General features: G+C 36.4%; 3 protein-coding genes across 6 annotated transcripts; 2 read left to right on the plus strand and 1 right to left on the minus strand.

Annotated features, from left to right (window-relative positions):
• Positions 1–441: 441 nt before the first annotated feature.
• On the plus strand, positions 442–2,529 carry LOC125221990 (Pentatricopeptide repeat (PPR) superfamily protein). Its single transcript, XM_048124359.2, has one exon. The coding sequence runs from the start codon at positions 501–503 to the stop codon at positions 2,376–2,378; it is 1,878 nt and encodes a 625-aa protein (XP_047980316.1). The 5' UTR covers positions 442–500; the 3' UTR covers positions 2,379–2,529.
• Positions 2,530–2,578: 49 nt separating this feature from the next.
• LOC125221991 (uncharacterized) lies at positions 2,579–7,321 on the minus strand. 2 transcript variants are annotated; one of them, XM_048124361.2, is made up of 10 exons: positions 7,164–7,321; positions 6,628–6,853; positions 5,672–5,794; positions 5,450–5,602; positions 4,661–4,787; positions 4,527–4,568; positions 3,666–3,830; positions 3,541–3,583; positions 3,093–3,155; positions 2,579–2,822 (listed from the first exon to the last, which is right to left on the minus strand). In XM_048124361.2, exons 1-10 carry the CDS (start codon positions 7,238–7,240, stop codon positions 2,744–2,746), a joined length of 1,098 nt encoding a protein of 365 aa, XP_047980318.2. In that variant the 5' UTR covers positions 7,241–7,321; the 3' UTR covers positions 2,579–2,743. The 2 variants fall into 2 exon arrangements, with proteins under 2 accessions (XP_047980318.2, XP_047980317.2); XM_048124360.2 differs by having other exon boundaries at positions 3,093–3,170.
• A 7,736-nt stretch (positions 7,322–15,057) lies between these two features.
• Positions 15,058–21,422, plus strand: LOC125219972 (pumilio homolog 9-like). 3 transcript variants are annotated; one of them, XM_089057242.1, is made up of 6 exons: positions 15,058–15,198; positions 15,572–17,100; positions 17,193–17,355; positions 19,267–19,430; positions 19,912–20,170; positions 20,878–21,422. In XM_089057242.1, exons 2-6 carry the CDS (start codon positions 15,596–15,598, stop codon positions 20,983–20,985), a joined length of 2,199 nt encoding a protein of 732 aa, XP_088913368.1. In that variant the 5' UTR covers positions 15,058–15,198; positions 15,572–15,595; the 3' UTR covers positions 20,986–21,422. The 3 variants fall into 3 exon arrangements, with proteins under 3 accessions (XP_088913368.1, XP_047978027.2, XP_088913376.1); XM_048122070.2 differs by having other exon boundaries at positions 15,058–17,100; XM_089057250.1 differs by having other exon boundaries at positions 15,058–17,100; positions 20,892–21,422.
• Positions 21,423–21,690: the final 268 nt, after the last annotated feature.

Consider the following 21,690-nt stretch of genomic DNA (forward strand, 5'->3'; position numbering starts at 1 on the left):
TGTTATACGAAAAAATAATTTAAATCGAGAAAGTTATATGCATTTTAAAGTTATGAGATATTTTTTAAAAGTTAGTTACAACTAATTTATTGACATTTTTTATTAATCGTATTGACATTTCGGGGTTAATGATCTAGGCATTTATTTAAATATCTAATAGCTATTATTTACTGACACCTAACTTCCGAATATGAGTAAAATCCATATGGTCTTTAATTATTTTCTCCTAAATTAAATTCGATATGGCAATTTCGGTTTAGGGAAAGGACATTGCATTCAATTCATGAAAAATGGAGTACTAACTTTCGGTATAAATTTGTGATTTCTTCAAACATTTTTTTTATATAAAAAAAACTCCCATTTGTTATTGCTTATATTCACTTCAACGAAGTGATAATATTTACTAGGAAATCATAGAGAATCAAAGAAAAGAAGAAATATGAAGGTTAGCAGCTGAAACTAATGAAAAGCCAATTTCCATAATCATTCCATCACTCCAAATGAAATTCTTGCACAGAAAAACTAAATCTTGCATAACATTCAGCTTTCATCAAAAACGCATTTCAACAATCTGCACAGCTAAAATTGACCAACAAAATCAAGAAGAAGAAGAATCCCATATTTGGGTATGCACAAGACAAGCTTTTCTTCAAATTCAGCAAACCATCGTTCAAAAATGCGCCAAACAGAGAGCAATCCAGCCCGGAAAATCCTCCCACGCACAGATCATCCATTTCGGCTTGCAATCAGACACTTCCACTTCCAACATGCTCATCAATTTCTACTCCAAATGCGGCGCCGTGGATCATGCCCGCAAGGTGTTCGACGAAATGCGCCTGCGAAGCGTGGTTTCATGGAACACCATGATCGGCGCCTACTCTCAAAACAGCTACGGCAACGGCGAAGCAGCTGTGTCTCTATTCGCCCGGATGCTCAGAGAAGGATCGGAGTTGAGTGAATTCGCCTTGTCTAGCGTGCTATGCGCTTGCGCCTCGAATTTTTTGCCCTGTGAGAGCAAACAGTTACATGTCTTGGTTGTTAAGTCGTCGATGGAGTCGAATGCCTTCGTTGGCACGGCTTTGCTCGATGTTTATGCGAAATGCCGATTCATCGACGACGCATTGCACGTGTTTGAGGCCATGCCGGAGAAGAGTGACGTGACGTGGAGCTCGATGATGGCTGGATTCGTGCAGAACGATCTGTACGAGGAGGCGTTGAGATTGTTTCTCGCAGCGCAGAGAAATGGAGTCGAGATGAATGTTTTCATGATCTCCTCTGTTCTCTGTGCCTCGGCTGCCTTGGCGGCGTTGGTACAAGGGAGGCAAGTGCACGCAGTCGTGTGTAAGGCCGGTTTTGGTGCAAACGAGTACGTTGTTTCTTCTCTCGTCGATGTTTATGCAAGATGTGGTAGCATTAATCAGTCTCACTCTGTTTTCTCCGAAGCAGAGAAGAGAAATGTGATCCTTTGGAACACGATGATCTCGGGCTTTGCAAGGCACGCTAGGCCCTTGGAGGCTATGATGCTGTTCGAGAAGATGCAACAGGCGTTTCTGTATCCGAGTGAGGTAACTTATGTCTCTATCTTATCTGCTTGCGCTCACATGGGATTGGCTGAGAAGGGGCGGAGGTATTTTGACATGATGAAGGAGCAAGGCTTGAATCCGGGCGCTGTGCATTACTCGTGTATGGTTGATATCCTAGGTAGAACGGGGAGGATTGACGAGGCCATGGATATGATTGAGAAAATGCCGTTTGAGGCCACTGCGTCCATGTGGGGATCGCTCTTGGCCTCATGCAGAGTTCATAAAAACGTAGAGGTGGCAGAGGTTGCTGCAAGAAAATTGTTCAAGATCGAGCCTAACAACGCTGGGAATCATGTTTTGCTGTCAAACGTATATGCTGCAAGCGGGAGGTGGGACGACGTTGCATCAGCAAGGAAACTGCTCAAGAGTAGTGAAGTTAAGAAGGAGAGGGGGAAGAGCTGGATTGAGATCAAAGACACTGTTCACTCGTTCATGGTCGGGGAGAGGAGCCATCCGCGGATGGGGGAGATATACGCGAGGCTGGATGATTTGCTCGAGGAGATGGAGAAGTCGGGGTTCAGAGGGCTAGTTGAGCACGATCTGCACGATGTGGAGGATGATTGCAAGAGGGAGCTGCTGAAGCATCATAGTGAGAAGCTGGCTTTTACTTTCGGGTTGATGTGTTTGCCTCGGTTTGTTCCGATAAGGATCATGAAGAATCTGAGGATTTGTGGGGACTGCCATCAGTTTATGAAGGTTGCTTCGGCTGTAACGGGGCGCGAGATCGTGGTGAGGGATAATAATCGGTTTCACCATTTCAAGGAGGGGGTGTGTTCGTGTGGAGAATTTTGGTGAGTCTGTACACTGAGATGAAGTAGCTACGAGTTATTGAGTGTAGGAATATGTTAGTGAAAGAGGGGTGATTCTTTTGTGACAAAAGACAAATGGAATCTGTAATTTTCCAGGGTTGATCTTGATTCAACAAGATAAACAGATAATTGTCAAATTTTGGGTTGATCCAAAAGTATTAAAAAAAAAGAATAAAACCTAAGCAATGGTTCAAACTTCAAACTACTTTATCCCCCATTCACATAAAAGAGTTGTCAGATTGTAAGTTAATAATCACTAAATCCAAGAGCTCACAAATTATATAACACAGGATCAGATTGTAAATTAACATCACTAAATCCTCCATATTGTGCATTATCCAATCCGTCTCTTCAACTCATCCCGGCAGCATTCGCATCCACATCCTGTTGAATTTCATCGTACGCCCCTGATTCTTCGTTATAAGAATACCTGCACCAACAGACAAAGGGGGAAACACAAGTAAGCCATAAGACAACTTTATATCTGGACGAAGCAAGTAGCCTATTTATGGTTAACCAAAAGATTCTGGAGCAACTACATGCTTTCCCGGTCCATACTTTAACCATATAATTATTTTGCTCAAGTAAATCAGACTACTCGTTGTATGACAATATCAGCATATGAGTGAGAAGATGAAGCCTGAAGGAGGAATGCATTCATTTTATATAAAAAGTCGAAGAATAATTACTGCCACATTACCATTTCCCAGTTGCTGCACAGCCATACAATCCCGTGGATGGATCATAATAGTAGCCCAAATTGCTGTTGTAGTAATATCTGAAACGGTAAGTGATTGGGTACGAGAATAGCTCAGAAAAACCACTCTACTTAAAACACAATCCAACCACATAAGATGAGTGACAACATATTGACAGCCTTGACCATCTCAGTGTTTATTACTTTTAACGAGAGATAACATAAGTTGCTTTCAAGACGCAAAAGAGTTGTATAAGCTAGTCCTCAAAGCTAGAAACCTAGAACAATATGTTGTTGATTGAACTCGTCACATGTTCAGCTAGGCGCTAGCAAAACAGAAGATATAACAGAAAAAGTATATTGTTTAATAATGCATTTTATGATACCAGCAACTAAACTTGTATATTTAGCACATAAACCACGTAAAGGGAAATTGAAAGGTGAGACATACCCAGTAGAATCATCATATACATAGTCATTTTGCATCTCTCCACCTGCAAGCACATACATGTACAACTTAGCTACAATAGTTTTTTCCCTATACCATATACTTCAAGATGCTGGGATTAAGCATACCCTCAACGGCCTGGGATGAAAACGACCCCTTCCCAGTAGTGGCGGGAGTATCCGCAGCCTTCCCTTCATCGTCTCCAAACATATCAAACATGTCTTCAGATGTCTCTTTGCCCAGACCTTCTGGGAGACCATGCTTTCTAGCATTGACTAATTTCTCATAACCCTCTGCAAAGTTACAATATAACATTTCTCATAATAAACTTATCAACAATAAACACATGGCTAAAGAGAAAAAATACCAAATTAAGGAACAAGGAAAAAAGTTATTTCAATGCCAAAGCTTTTATCACCAACTCTTTCTAAGTTTTTTAGAGAAACAGATTTTACAATGAGAGTACAAACCCACTAAAAACTACAGAGAGTATAATAAGCAAAGTGTCTAAACAAAAAGGTATGGAGCTTAAGATGTAGAGAAGATCATTTTCACATTCACAAGTGGCTGCATTAAAGCGGTCCTAATTTTTACCAGTATCCCAGAAAGCAATTTCTAAAGCACGGAAACACACACTACACAGTACAACTCAAAGAATCAAATAAATACTTTAATAAGGTCCTAGTTTGCCTCCATTTTGTTCTTATTTCAGGAAATTAGAAAGAGCCGCGTGAGTAGGAGAGTGACTCAAGAAGAAAAAGGGAATGAGTCTATTATCTTTTGAGATAAGACCGCTGCCAAAAGGTATGATGTCTATATGTCATGCACATAAAAATGAAGTCGTAACTCTTAGAAATAAAATAGAACCTTAAAATGCCTAGAAGAATATGTCATGTTTCATGCTAATAATATAATAAAATAAAGAAGTAATAATCACAGAGGAGTATAAAAAGGGCCCGAAAAAACCAAGAAAAGTCACGCGATCGGACCTGCTTCACGCTCAAAATGTTCCTGCTTTTCATCATAGACATCTGCAGAGCAAACAAGTCCACAAATACAAATGGATGAGTGAAAATGTCTTAAAGGTTGCAGGCTCTTCAGACAGAAAATAGAACAGCTCAACTATAATCGCCATTCTCCATCAGTTTCATGGCATCTTCAGTTAGCTGGTCAAACAGATTTTTGGTTTCTGCAGACATCTTTTGCCTCTTATCAGTTGAACCCTTTAATCTCCTCAAAGCACGCAAAACCTGTTGGAGATTGATTCAATTAAAGATTTTGACAAAGAGTGGTGTGTGACGACTATTTTGATGAGATAAAATTCAACTGGAAAAACATGGGCAGCTCAAAATTGAACGAAAAAAATTAACTCAAAATCATATGTAAGATGAGATAAACAAAAAAATTAACTATACACTCTCTCTTATCACCCAATAAACGATATATGGCCTCTTCCCTTCAAACAAAAATGAACTATTCTAGAACATGAATGTAGTGTTAAATACATAAAAGCGAATAATTTGAAGGAGAGATAAAGTTTTTGTATGGACATTATCCGCAGAAGACATTTTATCTCTCTGAATCTTTATAGCTTGTTCAGCCACTCATGCATACAAGTTTCTTTCATGGTAACGAGCCTAGGTTACAGAAGGTGAAGGTACCAATAAGCAACAATTATTCAAAACAAGTTTGACAGGATAGATGATGCATATTTCATTAAAAGTTAAAACATAAAACCCATCACATTTTTTTCAATGCAAACCGTATACCTTTCTTGAAGAGACTGACATGCAGGGGAAAAAAAAAGAAAGAGCAAAAAAACACCCATGATTGTAAGGAACGATTATTCTGAATAACACCCTACAGTGATGTAAGATACTGGAATAAATAAAACATAACAGCTAGAGCTTACTGTTTCTCCAGGTTCAAGAGCATCTGCAATCCGCCGATTAATTACTGCAAGCTCTTCGGTTGATAGGTCATGAGGTTTCTCATCATTATTCATGGGCGTAGAGCTCTTTTCAACATACTTTTCACACAAATCCACACCATCAAGCCAGGCATCCTGTAAGAGTTTATGTGAGCATGATGCAGGAATAAAATAATCAGTAATCACACTGAAGACTATTAGTACCTTAATTTGCTTATTCATGTATTCAACGTAATTTCCATTATCATCAAAGTAGCCCTCTTCTCTCTCTTGTTCGAGATTAAAAGGTTCTAATGGGACGCCTTCATCAATAAATTCCTCAGTGTCCTGACAAAATTCATTTCTGACAATTAGTATAATCCAAGGAAAATAAACTAGTACGTCTAAACCTAAACCAAAACCAAAACCAAAACCAATTAAATAGGACCACGAAATCAGCCTAGATGTGGGAGAAGAGGTTAACTTCATTCAAGGAACTGTTACTACTGTAAAAAAGGAAGGTGGAAGGCCTCAAGCACAAAAGAAAAAAATCGAGTTGGAGATGGAAAACAGTAAGTGCAAGAAACCATCATAAAAACAACACCCGAATTACAGATGAAATGTTCTTGGTCACTTCGTTGGTAAATCCATTTTGAAACTGAATATTACCTCATAAAAGACTAGCCATCAACTGGCACACATGAAATAGTACTGTCATTTGGCAAGTGCAGAAGGATGATAGAAACAAGTGCATTATATATACAGAAGAAACTATTTGAAGCCCAGGAGAAAGGTATTTTAAAGTCATAACTTGGATGATTCCACAGTGTTGGTAAATGATCCACGGTTATGATATGATACCACAGGTACGAGCAAGAATTTAGGATAGCAATCAAATTTAGCAGCCTAAGCTCGGAAGGCATGGTATATTTCACAATTTTCTTGCAAGTGATTGGCAAGTCCAAGTTCAATGAAAGCAAGAATCCACTTCACTGAGCACATAAGTAAAATAATGCACAAAAATTATAAACAGAAGCATCATACTAAGCTCAAAGCACTGCTCTAACAAAATTACAAAAACCAACAAAATAGCAAATTCCTACTAAAGCACATTCGAGCACAAGCATCAACAATTCAACAGCACAAATGAGCATCTATCTAGGTCCCCTTATATAAACTACCTGGTACTTGAATTCTGCTTTCCTCACATCAGTTGCAAAACCAAAGGTTTCAGCATCAGCATACTCTTCACTAAGCACTTTCTGAAACTTACTCCTTCTCACGGCACGATTTCTGGCAGCAACGCTAGGATCCTTCGCAACTGGAGCATCGTCTCCCGGTGCAGCACCTGCAACATGATCCCCCTGCTTCACCTTCTTCCCTTTAGGAAACCTCACCCTCTTCTCCCTACGCAAGTGAGCAAACAAACCCAAAAATAAACACAGAAAGCAGATTCTCCATTAAAACAAAACATCCAATCCACGTAAAAGGCTTAATTGTTTCATTTTACTTTTTCCCCCTTCGCCCCCAATCAATCAAAATCCCTAAATTTTCCTTCAATTGGATATTAATACATGACAAAAGTACAAATTCCGCCATGAAAATGCGAAGCACGAGTAAATTGCATAAACCCTAGGGCTAGTATCAAACACGTCGTCAAATTAGCAGAAGCTAGCTAGCGCCATACATGCACGAGTACAGGGAGAGAGAAATTTACGCAGGAGGTTTGCTTGATTCATCGTCTTCGACGAAGGAGCGCTTCAGGCCGCCGCGCGATGATCCTTCTTCCGCCATTGCACGAATCGGAGCGCGTGTTGCGACGTGTGTTTTGTGTGTGTGTGAGTGTGTGTAAAAATAAGATGGAATAATTTAAAATGGAATATATTTATCTTCTAAACTTTATTCACCGCCAAAATGAATTAAAACGTAGGAGTAGAATATTTAATATTCTTTCAGCCGACTTTGATAAGTAATTGATGTTGAGATAAATTTGTCTTGTATTATAAATTCCGGTTCTCTCTATATATGATTTTATGTGACAATAAATAATATATTACTCATATTATAGTCATTCTTAATAAATTGTCTAAACTTTATATTTATACGAATATATTCTAGTATTGTACATAACAACATATGCTGAACCGAATTAATATTACTACAATATAATGTGACAATAGGTGCTATTTTAGAGTCATATTACAGTCATTCATTAATAGATTGTCTATAACATATTATTTGTACGTATAGATTCTATTTAACATCATATGCTATATCGAATTGATATTGCAGTATTATGTGATAATAAGCACCAAGTATATTAGAATCTTATTTATTCAAATCAAGGATCACAAGTTACGGTTCTTGTTGAGAACTCACTAGAAATAGAACCAAAAAGCTCAACGATAAATTGAAAAAATTAGGAAAAGAAATATTAATTCAATAATTTACTTACATGCAAGTCGGCCAATGATTAAATACGAGTGGACTGACCTAAGAAGAAGTGAGCATATGAGAATTACGAGTCTCATTATATTAAAAAAATTAAAGACTTGGAAGCTAAGCAATTTTGTTTGGGTATTTATTTGTTTTCTAGTAGATTAGTAGATAGTAGAAAATATTAATTGGTTTTCATTGAATGTCTCATTTTGGCTTAGCTCATGTTTTAATAAATTTAAATAAAAATAATGGATAAAGTTATTAAAATATGAGTTGTATTTTTATACTCCCTCCATTCCATTTTATAAGTTCTAAGTGAGAACGGTACAAGTTTTAAGAAATGTGAAGGAAAATTGATTAAAAAATGTGTGAGTCTCATTTTTATATTTTAATTTTATACTCCACAATACTCCTTCCGTCCCACTTTAGGAATCCCGATTTACCATTTTTGGATGTCCCATTTTAGGTGTAACGCCCCACTTTTTCAAACCCTAATTTTCGGGTTATAAAATTATTGCATTAAATGCCTTAAATGCTTTGATATGTGAATTATTTGATGAGTAATTAACTGCATAGTGTCTTTGTGACCTAATTGCGTATGAGAATTGAGATTGAGTTGAATAGTCAACTTGTTGAAATGTTGACGCGGCTATTGAATAGTCAAAGATGGGAAAAATATGACGTGGCCATTGAAAGGTCAATGCGTTGAGAAAAAGAAGAGAAAGTGAAGAAATGATTGATTGGGTGTGAATATTTGATGCGGAGAAATATAATTGTGGGTGAATTATTTTTTTCCTAAGGGATGAGTGAGGATTAAATAGGAGCATTATTTAAATGTGTGGAATTTTCGGCCATTATTGTTATTTGGAGAAGAAATCCTACTATTCTTGGATTTAATTATTTGTTTGGGATAATTATCCAAATTAAATCCAAAGTCCAAATACTCTATAAATCCTACATGGAATTTTCGAATCACCACTTTGATTTTTCCCATGAGATTTTCGAAAATCTCATATATTGGAGAAGAGAGAATTATTTATTTATTTGATCCCTTATTTATTCTATTCCATGAATAAATATAAATATGCTAGAATATCCTACCATATCTTGCCAAATCTAAGAAGATATTGCATATCCTGATTAAATTAGGATTTGAAATTCAAATCCCTTGGAAGATTTGAAATACACGCCTATTTCCTATTTATTTGGGGAAGAATATTATTATTTTTCTTGCTCCGTGATATATTATTCTACTCCGTGAAATATTTGAATTAAATCATAGGCTAAGTTAATAGCCTAGAATTCGAAATTCTCTCCTAACCACCCTCCAAGTTTTCGGCCTCTACAACCAACAAATCTCTCCATATCTTCCAAATCTTGATTTATTTAATTATGGGATATTATTTTGGCACTCTATAAATACATGAGAGATCCTAAACCCTAGAGATCAAAAACCGACGCCTCCCACTCCTCATAAATTTCGAAAATCTCTCCCCCACTCTCTCCAAATTTTCTTCAAGATTTCTTCATCAATTGAGAAGAATTCAAGTTGAAGTTCAAGATTTTATTGAAGAATCAAGGCTATAACTTGTTTCTACCGATTGTTCTTTTGGAAAAGGTACTTTAATCTTTGATCTCCTCTTCTTCTACCGATTAATCGGTGTTCTTGAGTCCACATGCATTTAGATTGAGTGAAGGGGGAATAAATTGATGAATTTTGGGATATATGTGTGCAAGTGTGTGTGTGCGAGACCGTGTGTGTGTGTGTGCACGCCGACCGAGGCGTGCACATGTGTTGTGATCATGTGCGTGTGTTGTGTGTGGAACACTCATGCGTGACACGATTTTAATGGTGAATTTGGAGTTGTTAATTGAATAAAAATGATATGCTAATCGTACTTTGATTTTGATTGATGATTTTGAAAATAATAGATGGGAAAAAGGGAAATATGGGAGACATGCATGATTTGAGATCAATGATTGAAACTGATTTGTGATACGCCTAATCTAAAGGTGATACTTCGCGCTCTCAGCGTGATAAACGAGGAGAAGAGAATACTATCAAGCTAAGCTGACGAGGTGGGCTTTCTTTTAAAATAAGGACATTGTCCTAAACTGATATTGATGAGAATGAGATATGTGTTATCATGCCTTGATTTGTTTTGTCGTGCCTATCCCTCGTGGCTATGCCACTATGATTTAATCGAATTCGGATCCTTGTAGAGCCGCAAACTCTACTTGGGTTAGTGTACACCAATGTTAGACCGAGTGTCAGCGTACGGGTTGGCCGGTCTAGTGACCTGGATTGCGGCTGCAGTCCTTGTCATGTAGAATGAGGATATGGTAAACGTCGATGTGAAAAATGGTTGCGCGACCGTGATATTTGAGAAAGAATATATTTTGGTGCCTCGGGTCTTTCTAAAGTTAAAACCCCGACGGACACTTGAAAATGGCATGATAATTACTACTGTTGATAAAACTGTTTTCGGCAATGAGTCCACTGAGTATGATTATAAATACTCAGCCCTGCATGTGTTTTCCCTATGTGCAGGTTGAGCGGTGGCGAGCGGGCGGCGGTGTTGAGTAAGGAATAATAAGATGATCTGTTGGTACTCTAAGTGTTGTTGTGTCTCCATACATAGCCTCACTTCTCTCTTGATCGCTTCCGCTATATTATGAAAACTTGTGACCTTTGGTTGGGTATAAACTCTTTTAGTACGTGGGAATAATTTTTGAACATGAAACAGATGAGTCTATTTTGGAACCTTTGCTATTTTGGAGCATTTATGGTGATAGCTTTTGTTGGATTTCTTTGCTAAGGCATTATTCTTCTCCCATTTAATTGTTCATTAAATGCTTAGGTTAAATCCCTTTTTAAATGGAACCCTAGCCTATGATCTTTGATGCTTTTAAATCCGCCTAGTTAACAATCGCCGCATTTATTATACCCTAAATGGGCGGGTCGTTACATTAGGAGTCCCGGTTAGAATATTCCATAAATGGTATTAGACCCCACATTCCACTAATCTTTTTGCACTCACATTTTATTATAAAACTAATATAAAATAGTAGGATCCACATTCCACTATTTTTTTTCACTAACTTTCCTTTACATTTCTTAATACACATGTTGAACTCAACCAGGACTCCTAAAGTGGGCCGGAGTGAGTAAATTATAAGTGAATGGGGTTAGTGGAATGTTGGCCCTATTATTTTAACTAAGACTCCTAATGTGGGATACGTAATAAATTAATAATCGAAACTCCTAAAGTAGAACGGAGGGAGTATAATTAATAAAATATGAGTAAAATTAATTAGGAAAAAATAGTAAAAAGTAATAATACTATATATATTCGCGAACAAATTCAAAAGAAAACATGAGACAAGTAATTACGGATTGGGTTAGTGTAAGTACAATTAGTTTATAACCCAATAACACGCTATTTCCGTCCCTCCGAACGATATAAGAAAATGCAATATTCTAGCAATAACTGTGACTATAGTTTTTTTTTAAAATTTTTTTTTATCAAGGATCAATAATGATTCTACTATTATCTTCAATTTATTAAATATAGAAGAAACGTCTTATAACTAAACCACATTTTATTCTCTAATTTTGGCTAAATGTTTAAACTCCAAAATTTCCCACTATCAAATGAAAAATAATACCATTTCGAAAGAAATGGCAAAAAGAAGAACAAAAATAAGTTCATCTTTCAAATACTATGTGCCTTGAAACTTGAAATATAAGAAAAAGGTTAATAGGAGGGTTCCCTTTACATAGAAATGAAATCTCAGCCACTAAAGTTTCCCAAAGTAGAAATAAAAAAAGTAATGTATACAATATAGAACACATCACAGTTTGGGGTGTGTAAAGAGCATGCATTATCTGCCACAACCATAATGCCTATTTGATAATGATTTAGATTGTGACACACTATGGTCCATGAAGTCTATAATTTCACCTTATTGGTCTATCCAACTGCCAAAGGAATAGAAGTTAAAAAAGACTATATTTTATATTCAAAATGTGTATGACAATCAAGATTAGAAGAAACTTTACAATCAAGCAATTCAAGTTACTATTTAATTATTTTAAACTTTTACATCTCATAGTAATCAAAGTAAGTAGTATATAGAACTTTTCCTCACCATGAATTTAAGTCTTACATATGTTGAAAAGAATTCAATATACTAGATTGACACATGGCAAATTATTTTTGAGCATATGACTATTTTAAGATATTCGTTTAACAATTATTTCGAGGTTCAGAGCATCCATAATAGAATGCGCACTAGCCATAGTCTAATAAAAAATTTCTCCTGCCACATCATCAAGAACTTCCCACAGTCCAGTAATAGCCTAGATAAATTATGGATTACTCAATTATAATCAATTTGCGATGATATTATTAGAGCATTCCAATAAGGAGAGTCTATCTCATAGCTTATTTCTATTTTCTCATGCCACGTCAGTAGTATATTTCTTAGCTCATCTCAGCACATCCTCAAACTATCTCTAATTCATTTTAACTAGGGCGTGTTCACTTTGAAAGAATTGAACAATTCTTGGTCTAATTGGATCAATTCTTATGTTCACCTTCCACTAATAAATTGTTGGGGGCTTACAATTGAGATGGGTCCGCACTATTCATGCCAATGGAGGAAGAATTGAAATATTGCAAAATTGGTAAGATTTGGTTGTGCATTCAAAAGTGCACCAAGAAATGGACTTGGTTTTACACATTTGCCTCACTTTTTCACCTTTCCACATTTTCCACTTGGAGACATAAATTTGTCAATCCATAATTCTATTCGGTCAAAGTTTTTATTTTAAGTCAATACCACAAACCTCATATAAAAAATAGATAATTTGAATTCCAAATAGTGTATAAAATTGAATACCTGAACATACAACACACACTGAACTCATACACTTACAACACGTTATATAATTTCTTCAAATTCAATTTCGTATCAACCAGTACATCATCTTCACATAACAATGAAATTGAAATTGAATTAATTTAATTGCTTCCAATTTAATTGCACTGATCTATAATTCCAATTCAATTCCGATTATATATACCTTACTCAGTCTAACCTAATTACAACTATTCAAATAAAAGAAAAAACACATTTAAGTACAATTCCACGGTACTTTAACAAAATTAAAGAGTAGTTAGTAACTTTTATTAAGAATATCGATCACTTTTGCAAGCATAACTTTTACAAAAAAAGTCACTTTTTATTACTGATATAATTATTCATATTAAGAAATTCCGGTTGTTAAAAAGGCGTGGGGTTAAAAATGATGGGGCACGACATGTGACAGATTTGAACGTATTGTACACGCCTTCTTCTATACAAAAATTAGTACTACTATTTTGCGGTAATTATTCTTCAAATAATCATTATTGTTATGGTTTCAGAATAAACTCGTGCATTACATTAGTATACTATATAGAATAATATCACAATTAACCTTGCTTATATAACACTCCGTATATGAATCAATGAATTTACCTTACTTGGAAAATTAACATGTTCTCCATCATTTATAAAAGAAAATACGCAGTGCTGTCACACAAATTTCATACGGAGTTGTAATTATTTTAATTCTCACTACAATTGATGTATTTCTAAAAATAAAAATATCACCTTTTATTTTATTATGCCTTGGTTTATATAGTGGGAGTAGTTACATTATTTCAACCACTTTTATTCAAATTTATACTCCCTCCGCCTCCATAAGCGAGCCAATTCTTTTAGCACAAGATTTCAAGAGTTGATATTAGAAAAATTAAAATAGAGAGAGAAAAGTATGAAAGAGAAATAAGTAGAAGAGTGAAAAGAATGAAAATGACCCACTTATGATGGGACATCCAAAAAAGGAAAATGACTCGCTTATGGTGGGACTATCATATTTTCATAGGAAACTGACAACATGACTATAAAATGAAACATGTGAAGCCCGGATCTAGCGGCGTGGTGTAGAGGAACATGTCGAGGCACAAGCCATGACAAGTCATGACTCGTATTTGCGGACGGATTAAAATGAAAAAATGAGACTCCTATTCGCGGATGAAGGAAGTAAAAGAACTAGCGAGATCATTAGTATTTTACTTATATACTCTCATTGTTCTCCAATAATTATTCACTTTGATTCCAGCACTAGTTTTAAAAAATGCAAAGTGAAATGAGTTTAAAAGGTTAATGAAATATAAGTCTCATTTTCATATTATTAATTTGATAATAAAATGTGAAAAAAATAGTTAATGAAATATGTGTTCTGCTTACTATATTACTATATTACTATTTATAGTAAGTAGTAAATAATTAATAAAAAAAAAGTAAAAATAACAAAAATGGACAATTAATAAACAGGTGGGAGTAGGCTCACATCTATTCCATTATAGGTTTATACTCCAAAGTTAATGTGACATTTCACAGTGCTCTCTCCATCCCTCTCTAAATACTCCAAAGTTAATGTAATTTTCGGAGTATTTATTTTAATTCATATTTTTATAAATAGACTTCACATTCAATAAATCTATTTATATTTTACTTCCTCCGTCTCCGATTAAGAGTCACACTTTTCTATTTCGGTTCGTTCCCAATTAAGAGTCACATTTCATTTTTACCATAAATAGTAAGTAGGTCTCACATTCCACTAACTCAATTCACTCACATTTTATTATAAAATTAATATAAAAAAATGAGTCTCACATTCCACTAACTTTTTCAACAAACTTTTCTTTATATTTCTTAAAATCCGTGCCCGGTCAAATTGTGACTGCTAATGGGGGACTGATGGAGTATCATTTAAAACTAATATATACAAGTGGGACCCCTATTCCACTAACTTTCTTTCACCTACTTTTCTTAACATTTCTTAAAATCCGCGCCATTTAGAAATGAGACTCTTAATTGTGGACGGAGAGAGTATCTTATATCTCCGCATAACACATAAAGCAAAACCTCCTAAAATCCCGTGCCGTATATAAGTATGCCATCTTCTATGGGACGTATCGAGTAATTCTATTTATATTTATATTATTTTAATGTAAAACGTTAGATGAAAACAAACTGAAAGCGCAGCGTTTGCGCAGCTGCCAACTTATTTTTTGCAATTCTTCTCTCCTTCTCTCTCTATACATATATACACACACAGCAAAAACACATTGTACGGCTTTGTATGCAGAGTCAGGAGGAGCAGGAATTACAGAGAGAGAGAGCGCCCCTTTCCTCCAGCTTTAATGGCGTGAGACAGTGTGCAATTGTGTGCTACATTACACAGTAGCAGTATAAATGTATAATCAATTAAGCAATCCTTTCACATTTGCATGCTACACCACCTCTTTTTCCAGAAATTAATCCCTAAACCGAAACTACCTAAATGAAGAAATAAATTAAAGCACAAACCAAAATCCTTTTTCTCCTTTCAACCGAAAACAAAATCAATGCCTTTTCAAATCTCACTGCCCCACTCTTCCATGATTATCACTCCAACTTTCGCTGAAATTCGCTGATCCTCTTTGTGTTTTGATTATTGTGCTTTTTCGCCTTTGATTTGTTGTTGTTGTTGTTCAATCTAGTGCTTGTAATTTTTCTAGTTTTTTTTTTTTTTTTTTTGGTGTGATTTCTCTGTCTGTGTGTGTTTTTGTGATGTTTGAGGGAGTGAAGATTCATCCGAGGGCTGGGGAGAGCATGAAGGGAGACGATGATGATGAGCTGGAAATGCTACTCGGTAAGATCTCTCGTGCGGCGGAACCGTTTAATCTCCATTCCGATGCGCATCGCCATCAGCATCAGAGTGGTAATCGTGTCGATCGCGGCTGTGGCTATGGATTTCGTTATGGTCATGCATCACGTGTGGTTCACCGAAGGAATAGCCATGGCTGTGGCTATGGCGATGGGGAAGAGCTCTTTGAGCGCGCCTATGCGCGTGAGAGTTCTTCCCCTGTTAGTGGATTTCCTGTGAAACCTACGGATGGTTCGTCGTCGAGTCTGTTCCGTGACGGCGTGCGGTCGTTGTATGGGACTGGATCGCATTTGGAGGAACTGAAACCCTTTCGGCCGGATGAGAACAAATTGTTTGGTGATTTTGATTTGTCGAGAAATTTTAGTAAAATGTACGTTACTGAAGAGGAGGAGTTCCCTAACGGTGCCCAATCTTGTGAGGCAGCTTCGAATGGAGGGGTTCTGATGAATTTTGAGAGTTACGAGGCGTTTGATGATCGTAGGAAGGGGTTTTTGGGGCGTGGGGGGTTTAGCTTCTCCAGTGCCAGAGGGCATTCGAGGATTCAGGGGGAGAACGGTTCTGCATTTTCGGAAATGCAGCATGATTCTAGGAGTGGTGATCTGTGGTATTCACCTGGTCGGTTTGATGGAATGTTTTCCCCGTCAGGTTTTGGAGGTAATGTGTTTGGAGATGGCAGTTACCCTCAGGGGTTTGTGGTACCGGGCGGGTCCTCGGGTTTAAAGAGGTCTTCAGTTGGTGATGCTTTTCGTTGTGCTTCACGAAATGGGATGAATCTGGTTGACGGAAGGGATGCTTTTTGTTCACCTAATGTGGTTCAGTTGACACGCATTCTGCCACGTTGTGGTGAAGAAAATGTACATCAGTACCAGCCATCAGTGCCTAATGGACGAACAAAAGTGCCTCCCCAAGTTAGAGTGCCTCAAGTGGGTATTGATACCTTTTCCAGTGAGGATAGTTTGATCATTCAGGGGGAGGGTGTAAATTATGGGGTGGATAGAGGACACAAGCATTTAAGGGGAAACAATCCGAGGGGACTTCATCATCAGAAGAATGCTGCTGAGAAGACTCAAGAGAGGTTGCTGCTAAATGGCTGTCTTGGTGTTGCTGCAGTTCGCGATGGTTACCACAGTCCAAGGATGGTCTGTCCTCCCTCTGTACCTTCAAAGTGTAGCTCCCTTGCAGACGCTCAGGGGTTCATACATGACATTGCAAAGGACCAGCATGGCTGTCGGATTTTGCAAAGGATATTTGAACAAGGAACTTCTCAAGATGTGCAGATAATATTCAATGAGATAATTGACCATGTTGCTGAGCTTATGGTTAATCCGTTTGGAAACTATCTTATGCAAAAATTATTGGAAGTATGCAATGAAGAGCAGAAAACGCGCATATTGCTAAGGTTGACTGAGGAGCGGGGGGAACTTGTTAGGATCTCTCTGAACACGCATGGGTATGTTTTCATTGCCTAATTGTAGACACTTAAAACAAGATGGCTGATATCACTTTTATTTCAAGCTCTTTATTTTATTTTTTTTGTATCAGCACTCGGGTGGTTCAGAAATTAATCGAGACACTTAAAACAAGACAACAAATATCACTTGTTATTTCAGCTCTTGAGCCTGGTTTCCTTGCACTTATCAAGAACTTAAATGGTAATCATGTTGTTCAGCGGTGCTTGCAATGCTTCACTACAGAAGATAGTAAGGTAACTACTCTTCTATATATTTCCTAAAAAAGGTTTTTCTTGATGTAATAGACTCATTCTGTATTGCTATTGTTTGTTCCATATCAGATCGTCTATCATAGTTAGGCCCCAGCAGAGTGTATCTCCTCCTTGCTCTGTGCTGTGCATGACTTTTTTTCTACAACATTTTGTGATAAATTATTCTTATGGATGACTTAAGAGTCAGTTAATTAGTATTAGGAATAAGACGCTGTGCAGCTGAACTAGATGATTGACATCCAATTTTATTGCATGCCACTTCCATTCAATAGAGACCTTGGAGAGCTTGAAATAACACTAATTCAAAATTGATGTCCATATTTTGTTGCACTTACATCTTCTGATCATTTTACTCTATGCCATTTTTCTGAAACATTCATCAACTGAACTTTTATCCTCAATACCCATTTGAGAATTGAGATATTTTCTTATGATTCTGTGTGGATATCACTAATTTAGATGTGGAAATAAGATGTAGTTTCATGTGCTTTTCAATATAATCCAATGGCCTTGTAGAAGATATTGTAAGATGTATAGAGAAGTTTCTGAATTTTATTATGAATAAATGGTTAGTTACTTACTGAAACCTTGTGTAAAGCATTGTAATGAATAACCATTGACTCCTTAAGCATGCATCGATTTTCTTTAGTTTTAAACTGCTACAAATGAAATACAACAATGCTTTGAACTTTGCTCAGCACCGCTATTGATGGGTATTCTTTTCTAAAACTAGATAGCCTTTTCACCACGTGTACTCCTTTAAGTATTTCCATTAAGAGGGACAGTTATTCTCATAAGGGTTGCATGTAATTCTCTTCTAAGACTTTGTGGAATAAATAGTCATTACATATCTGGCCTATAATAAACTATCATTGAGTTCAAAGATGCTGCATTCTAAAGTATTCCATTGGATATTTAGTGTATAAATATTCTCTCAGTGACCTTATTAGTCCTAATCTGTTAGAAAAAATGTAATTATATGCAAAAGGATATTAACCAGAGCCGTTTTGACAGTGTAGTTTGATCTTTCAACCTGCTACTTTGGAAATTTAGTTACTATAACTTATTCATGAATAATATCTTGCTATCCAACTTGAGAAATTCTTATGTTTTTCTCTCTGAAATATCCTTTTAACTTGCAAATTTGGGAGTTGGACCTATTTTGATCTTTCTTCCCATGACTTACCATTTACCCGGTATTACCTTCTCCTAAGGATTGTGTCCTTCCCTTAGAAAGAGATTGATGTCTTGTGTTATGCTTAAAATTAATGATCAAAACTTTAAAGAATATGGTGCCCAAATTAAACTTACAAAAGATCACTAGCTGGCTTCTGAATTTGAAAACATAGGATGGTTTCTCACCCCTAGGTATCAACTATCAACTAACGTAAGCATAGTTGTCTACAAGAAAGACTTACATTTGTGGAGTAGAAATTTCTCCAACAACTCCTCATGATTTATTTGAAGTGTTCATTGATACTGGAAGTCATATGAGATAGGAAATGTTCTTCTGCTCAGTATGCTTAAGGAGTAGTTTCTCTACGTTGAAAACTCAGAGCTCCTTCATGCGTTTAGAGCAGTAATCTGTTGTCTCTTATCCGCATACAACTCCAGAAGGAATTCAACATCAGTCATATCTGATCACTAGTTAGAAAGGGATCTAAGTGCAATATTTGTTTTATATCTGCTGTAACTTTTCTGAAGGTTTAGGTTACAGAATATAACTAGCTTGTGTGTTAATTGGAATAAAGATTTACCCACTTTTTCAGCATTTGTCTTCCAGAACCCTATACTAAATGGTGGTAAAAGTTCTTCTACAAATAGGAAATATTACACATTTACACTTGTCTTCTTCAATGTTTTTTGACTCACACAAATGAATCACATTCGCAGTTCATTTTTGTTGGTGCTGCAAAGTACTGTCTGGATATTGCAATGCACCAGCATGGGTGCTGCGTTCTGCAGCGATGCATCACACATTCCACGGGAGAATTTCGAGAAAATTTGGTTGCTGAGATTTCAGCAAATGGACTCCTACTTGCTCAAGATGCATTCGGGTATTCAAGTCACCGGAAACCTGATTTTTATATTTATTTCACGTTTAGTTTTGCTGGAACACCCCCTCCCCCATGCTTAGCGAGGACATTATGATTTTATTTACTAGATCAAAACAGTAACAAGAATTCAAGAAATTTAGTTCTTTGTGTTTAGGAACTTTGCACTCTATTCACAAGCTTAGGGATCTTGTTTAAGTAAAATGCTAAAAGTGAACTTTTAATTCGAGTTAATAACTGAAACAGCTGTTCCTAGGCCAACTCAGGGAGCAGAGGTCTCTCATATTTCAGTATTATATGTACGTGATTGCTGACGCTTCCTTTTTCTTGATTCCGATTTTTGTATGGCATTGATAAGTGTTGCTCTCTCTCTCACTGGCCCTTTAAAGTAAAATTCTAGTAGATTGAACAGCACTCATAAACATGTTAAGATCATTATTTATGCAAAACAATATTTCCTGACCCAATTTCATTTTATGTGCAGAAATTATGTCGTTCAGTTCATATTGGAACTCAAGATCCCATCCGCCACATCCAAGCTGACTCGCCAGTTTGAGGGTAACTATGTGCACCTATCCAGACAAAAGTTTAGCAGCCATGTAATTGAAAAGTGCCTTGTAGTATGTAATGATGAAACACGGTCAAAGATCATCCATGAATTGCTCTCTGCCCCTTACTTTGAGCAGTTGCTTCAGGATCCTCATGCAAATTATGTTGTCCAGACTGCTCTTCGAGTTACTGAGGTATGCTTTTCACTGACATTTTGTTGCTAATAATTTGGTGTCAAGACAATTTAATCTCTTACTATCAGACTGCTGAGTCTAATCACTACCTCATATATAACTTGCTGTTACGATAGAAAGTAACATTATATGGATTGAATAGCAAGATGATCTTAATTTATGCAGAAACACGTACTATGGGAGATAGACTTATATACCAAGTATTACCCTGTGACCTGTCTTCCTTATCCAACACCTTATTTAGGTATCTCTGAATCATATTTACCTCATTGGTGCTTATCAGTCCCTCAGTCTAAATGAACCATCTCCTCGAAAAATGTTTTGACTATAACCTATTCTTTTTTCTCGACTATAAGTCTATAACTATTCTAGTTATTGACTTGACACTTGTTTTCCATATAAGTCGATCCACTACGATAGCTCCTAATTAGAGAAGTGCAAGATGGCACACTAACCATTTTTTTACTCTTTCGCGCACTAGAGCTACAGTTCTGCTACTTCAGTTGCTATTCTGTAGCCAAAAATGAGGATTAAATTGACATATCTTTGATGAATATATTTGATTGCCTTTTGAATCAGTTCCCTATCACTATATTTTTTTTCACTATGCATCTGAATGCTTTAGAGCAATATTTTTGCGTAATGTAAGTACTCATATTGTGATATAATATTCTTGACCCAACCATTGATATTTTTGTCACAATCAGGGATCTCTACACAGGTCTTTACTTAATGCAATCGAATCGTACAAGATGGTCTCAAGGAATAGTCCCTATTCCAAGAGGATCTTCTCTCAAAAGGTTTTGAAGAGGTGAACTGCAGTCTCCTTCCAGTGTTGTCTGAGTCCGTGCTCCACGTGTGAAAAGTTTGCTGTCACTCATGCTCGGAAAGGACCAGATCTTTTGTCAATCTTGCTCTCAAAACTGCTTTGTTGCACAGGTTTTTGCTTACCAGAAGAGTGTAAAGAAACGCAATCATTCCTCTAGTCACTTGAAACACAGGATTGCTGGATTTGTATAATTGTTTTCTGTTGTCAAGTGTACGCTCAGGTTAAGTTTTATCCACGCGCTCGTTGTATACTCTCCATTTGACTACCTTACAGTGTATATAGGCCGAAGTTATGCAGTTTAGCTAAGCGATGTACAAGCTTTTTGATTGCTGCTATGTAGAGTCTGTATATCGAATGTTTTCTGCCGTCTGAGCTGTGCATTTAGGCTATCTATGGTGAATTTGTTGTTGTTTTGATCAAGAATTTGCATAATATGGATCAATATATTGTTTTAGAGTGCAAAATTTATATGTAGAAAGCGTTTCTATATTCCTTTTGCAAGTTGGAAAATGTTTCATTAAGGAAAGGAAGTGTTATTTATATAGATGTGTCTTTGCATACATCTGTATTTATTTAGATAGGCTTTAAATTTATATCGATTACTTGATTTGACTAACAGTAAATTGGATGATGATTTATCAAAATAATCAAATGGGACCTTTTCACTATATTGGCTAAACATCAATTGGGA

This window comes from Salvia hispanica, chromosome 1 (genome assembly GCF_029641045.1).
Source record: "Salvia hispanica isolate PSC_SH4W2 chromosome 1, Shi_PSC_v1, whole genome shotgun sequence".
Lineage (NCBI taxonomy): Eukaryota > Viridiplantae > Streptophyta > Magnoliopsida > Lamiales > Lamiaceae > Salvia > Salvia hispanica.

What these genes read in the sequence shown, in the direction of transcription:
- LOC125221990 (XM_048124359.2), top strand. Translation starts at nt 501, where the DNA reads ATGAAATTCTTGCACAGAAAAACTAAATCTTGCATAACATTCAGCTTT.
- LOC125221991 (XM_048124360.2), bottom strand. Translation starts at nt 7,240, where the DNA reads ATGGCGGAAGAAGGATCATCGCGCGGCGGCCTGAAGCGCTCCTTCGTC. An exon ending in CTCTTGAACCTGGAGAAACA is followed by an intron (nt 4,788 to 5,449) that starts GTAAGCTCTAGC and finishes AATCTCCAACAG; the next exon opens with GTTTTGCGTGCTTTGAGGAG. An exon ending in TTCATCCCAGGCCGTTGAGG is followed by an intron (nt 3,584 to 3,665) that starts GTATGCTTAATC and finishes ATGTGCTTGCAG; the next exon opens with GTGGAGAGATGCAAAATGAC.
- LOC125219972 (XM_048122070.2), top strand. Translation starts at nt 15,554, where the DNA reads ATGTTTGAGGGAGTGAAGATTCATCCGAGGGCTGGGGAGAGCATGAAG. An exon ending in TCACTACAGAAGATAGTAAG is followed by an intron (nt 17,356 to 19,266) that starts GTAACTACTCTT and finishes TCACATTCGCAG; the next exon opens with TTCATTTTTGTTGGTGCTGC. An exon ending in CTTGCTCAAGATGCATTCGG is followed by an intron (nt 19,431 to 19,911) that starts GTATTCAAGTCA and finishes TTTTATGTGCAG; the next exon opens with AAATTATGTCGTTCAGTTCA.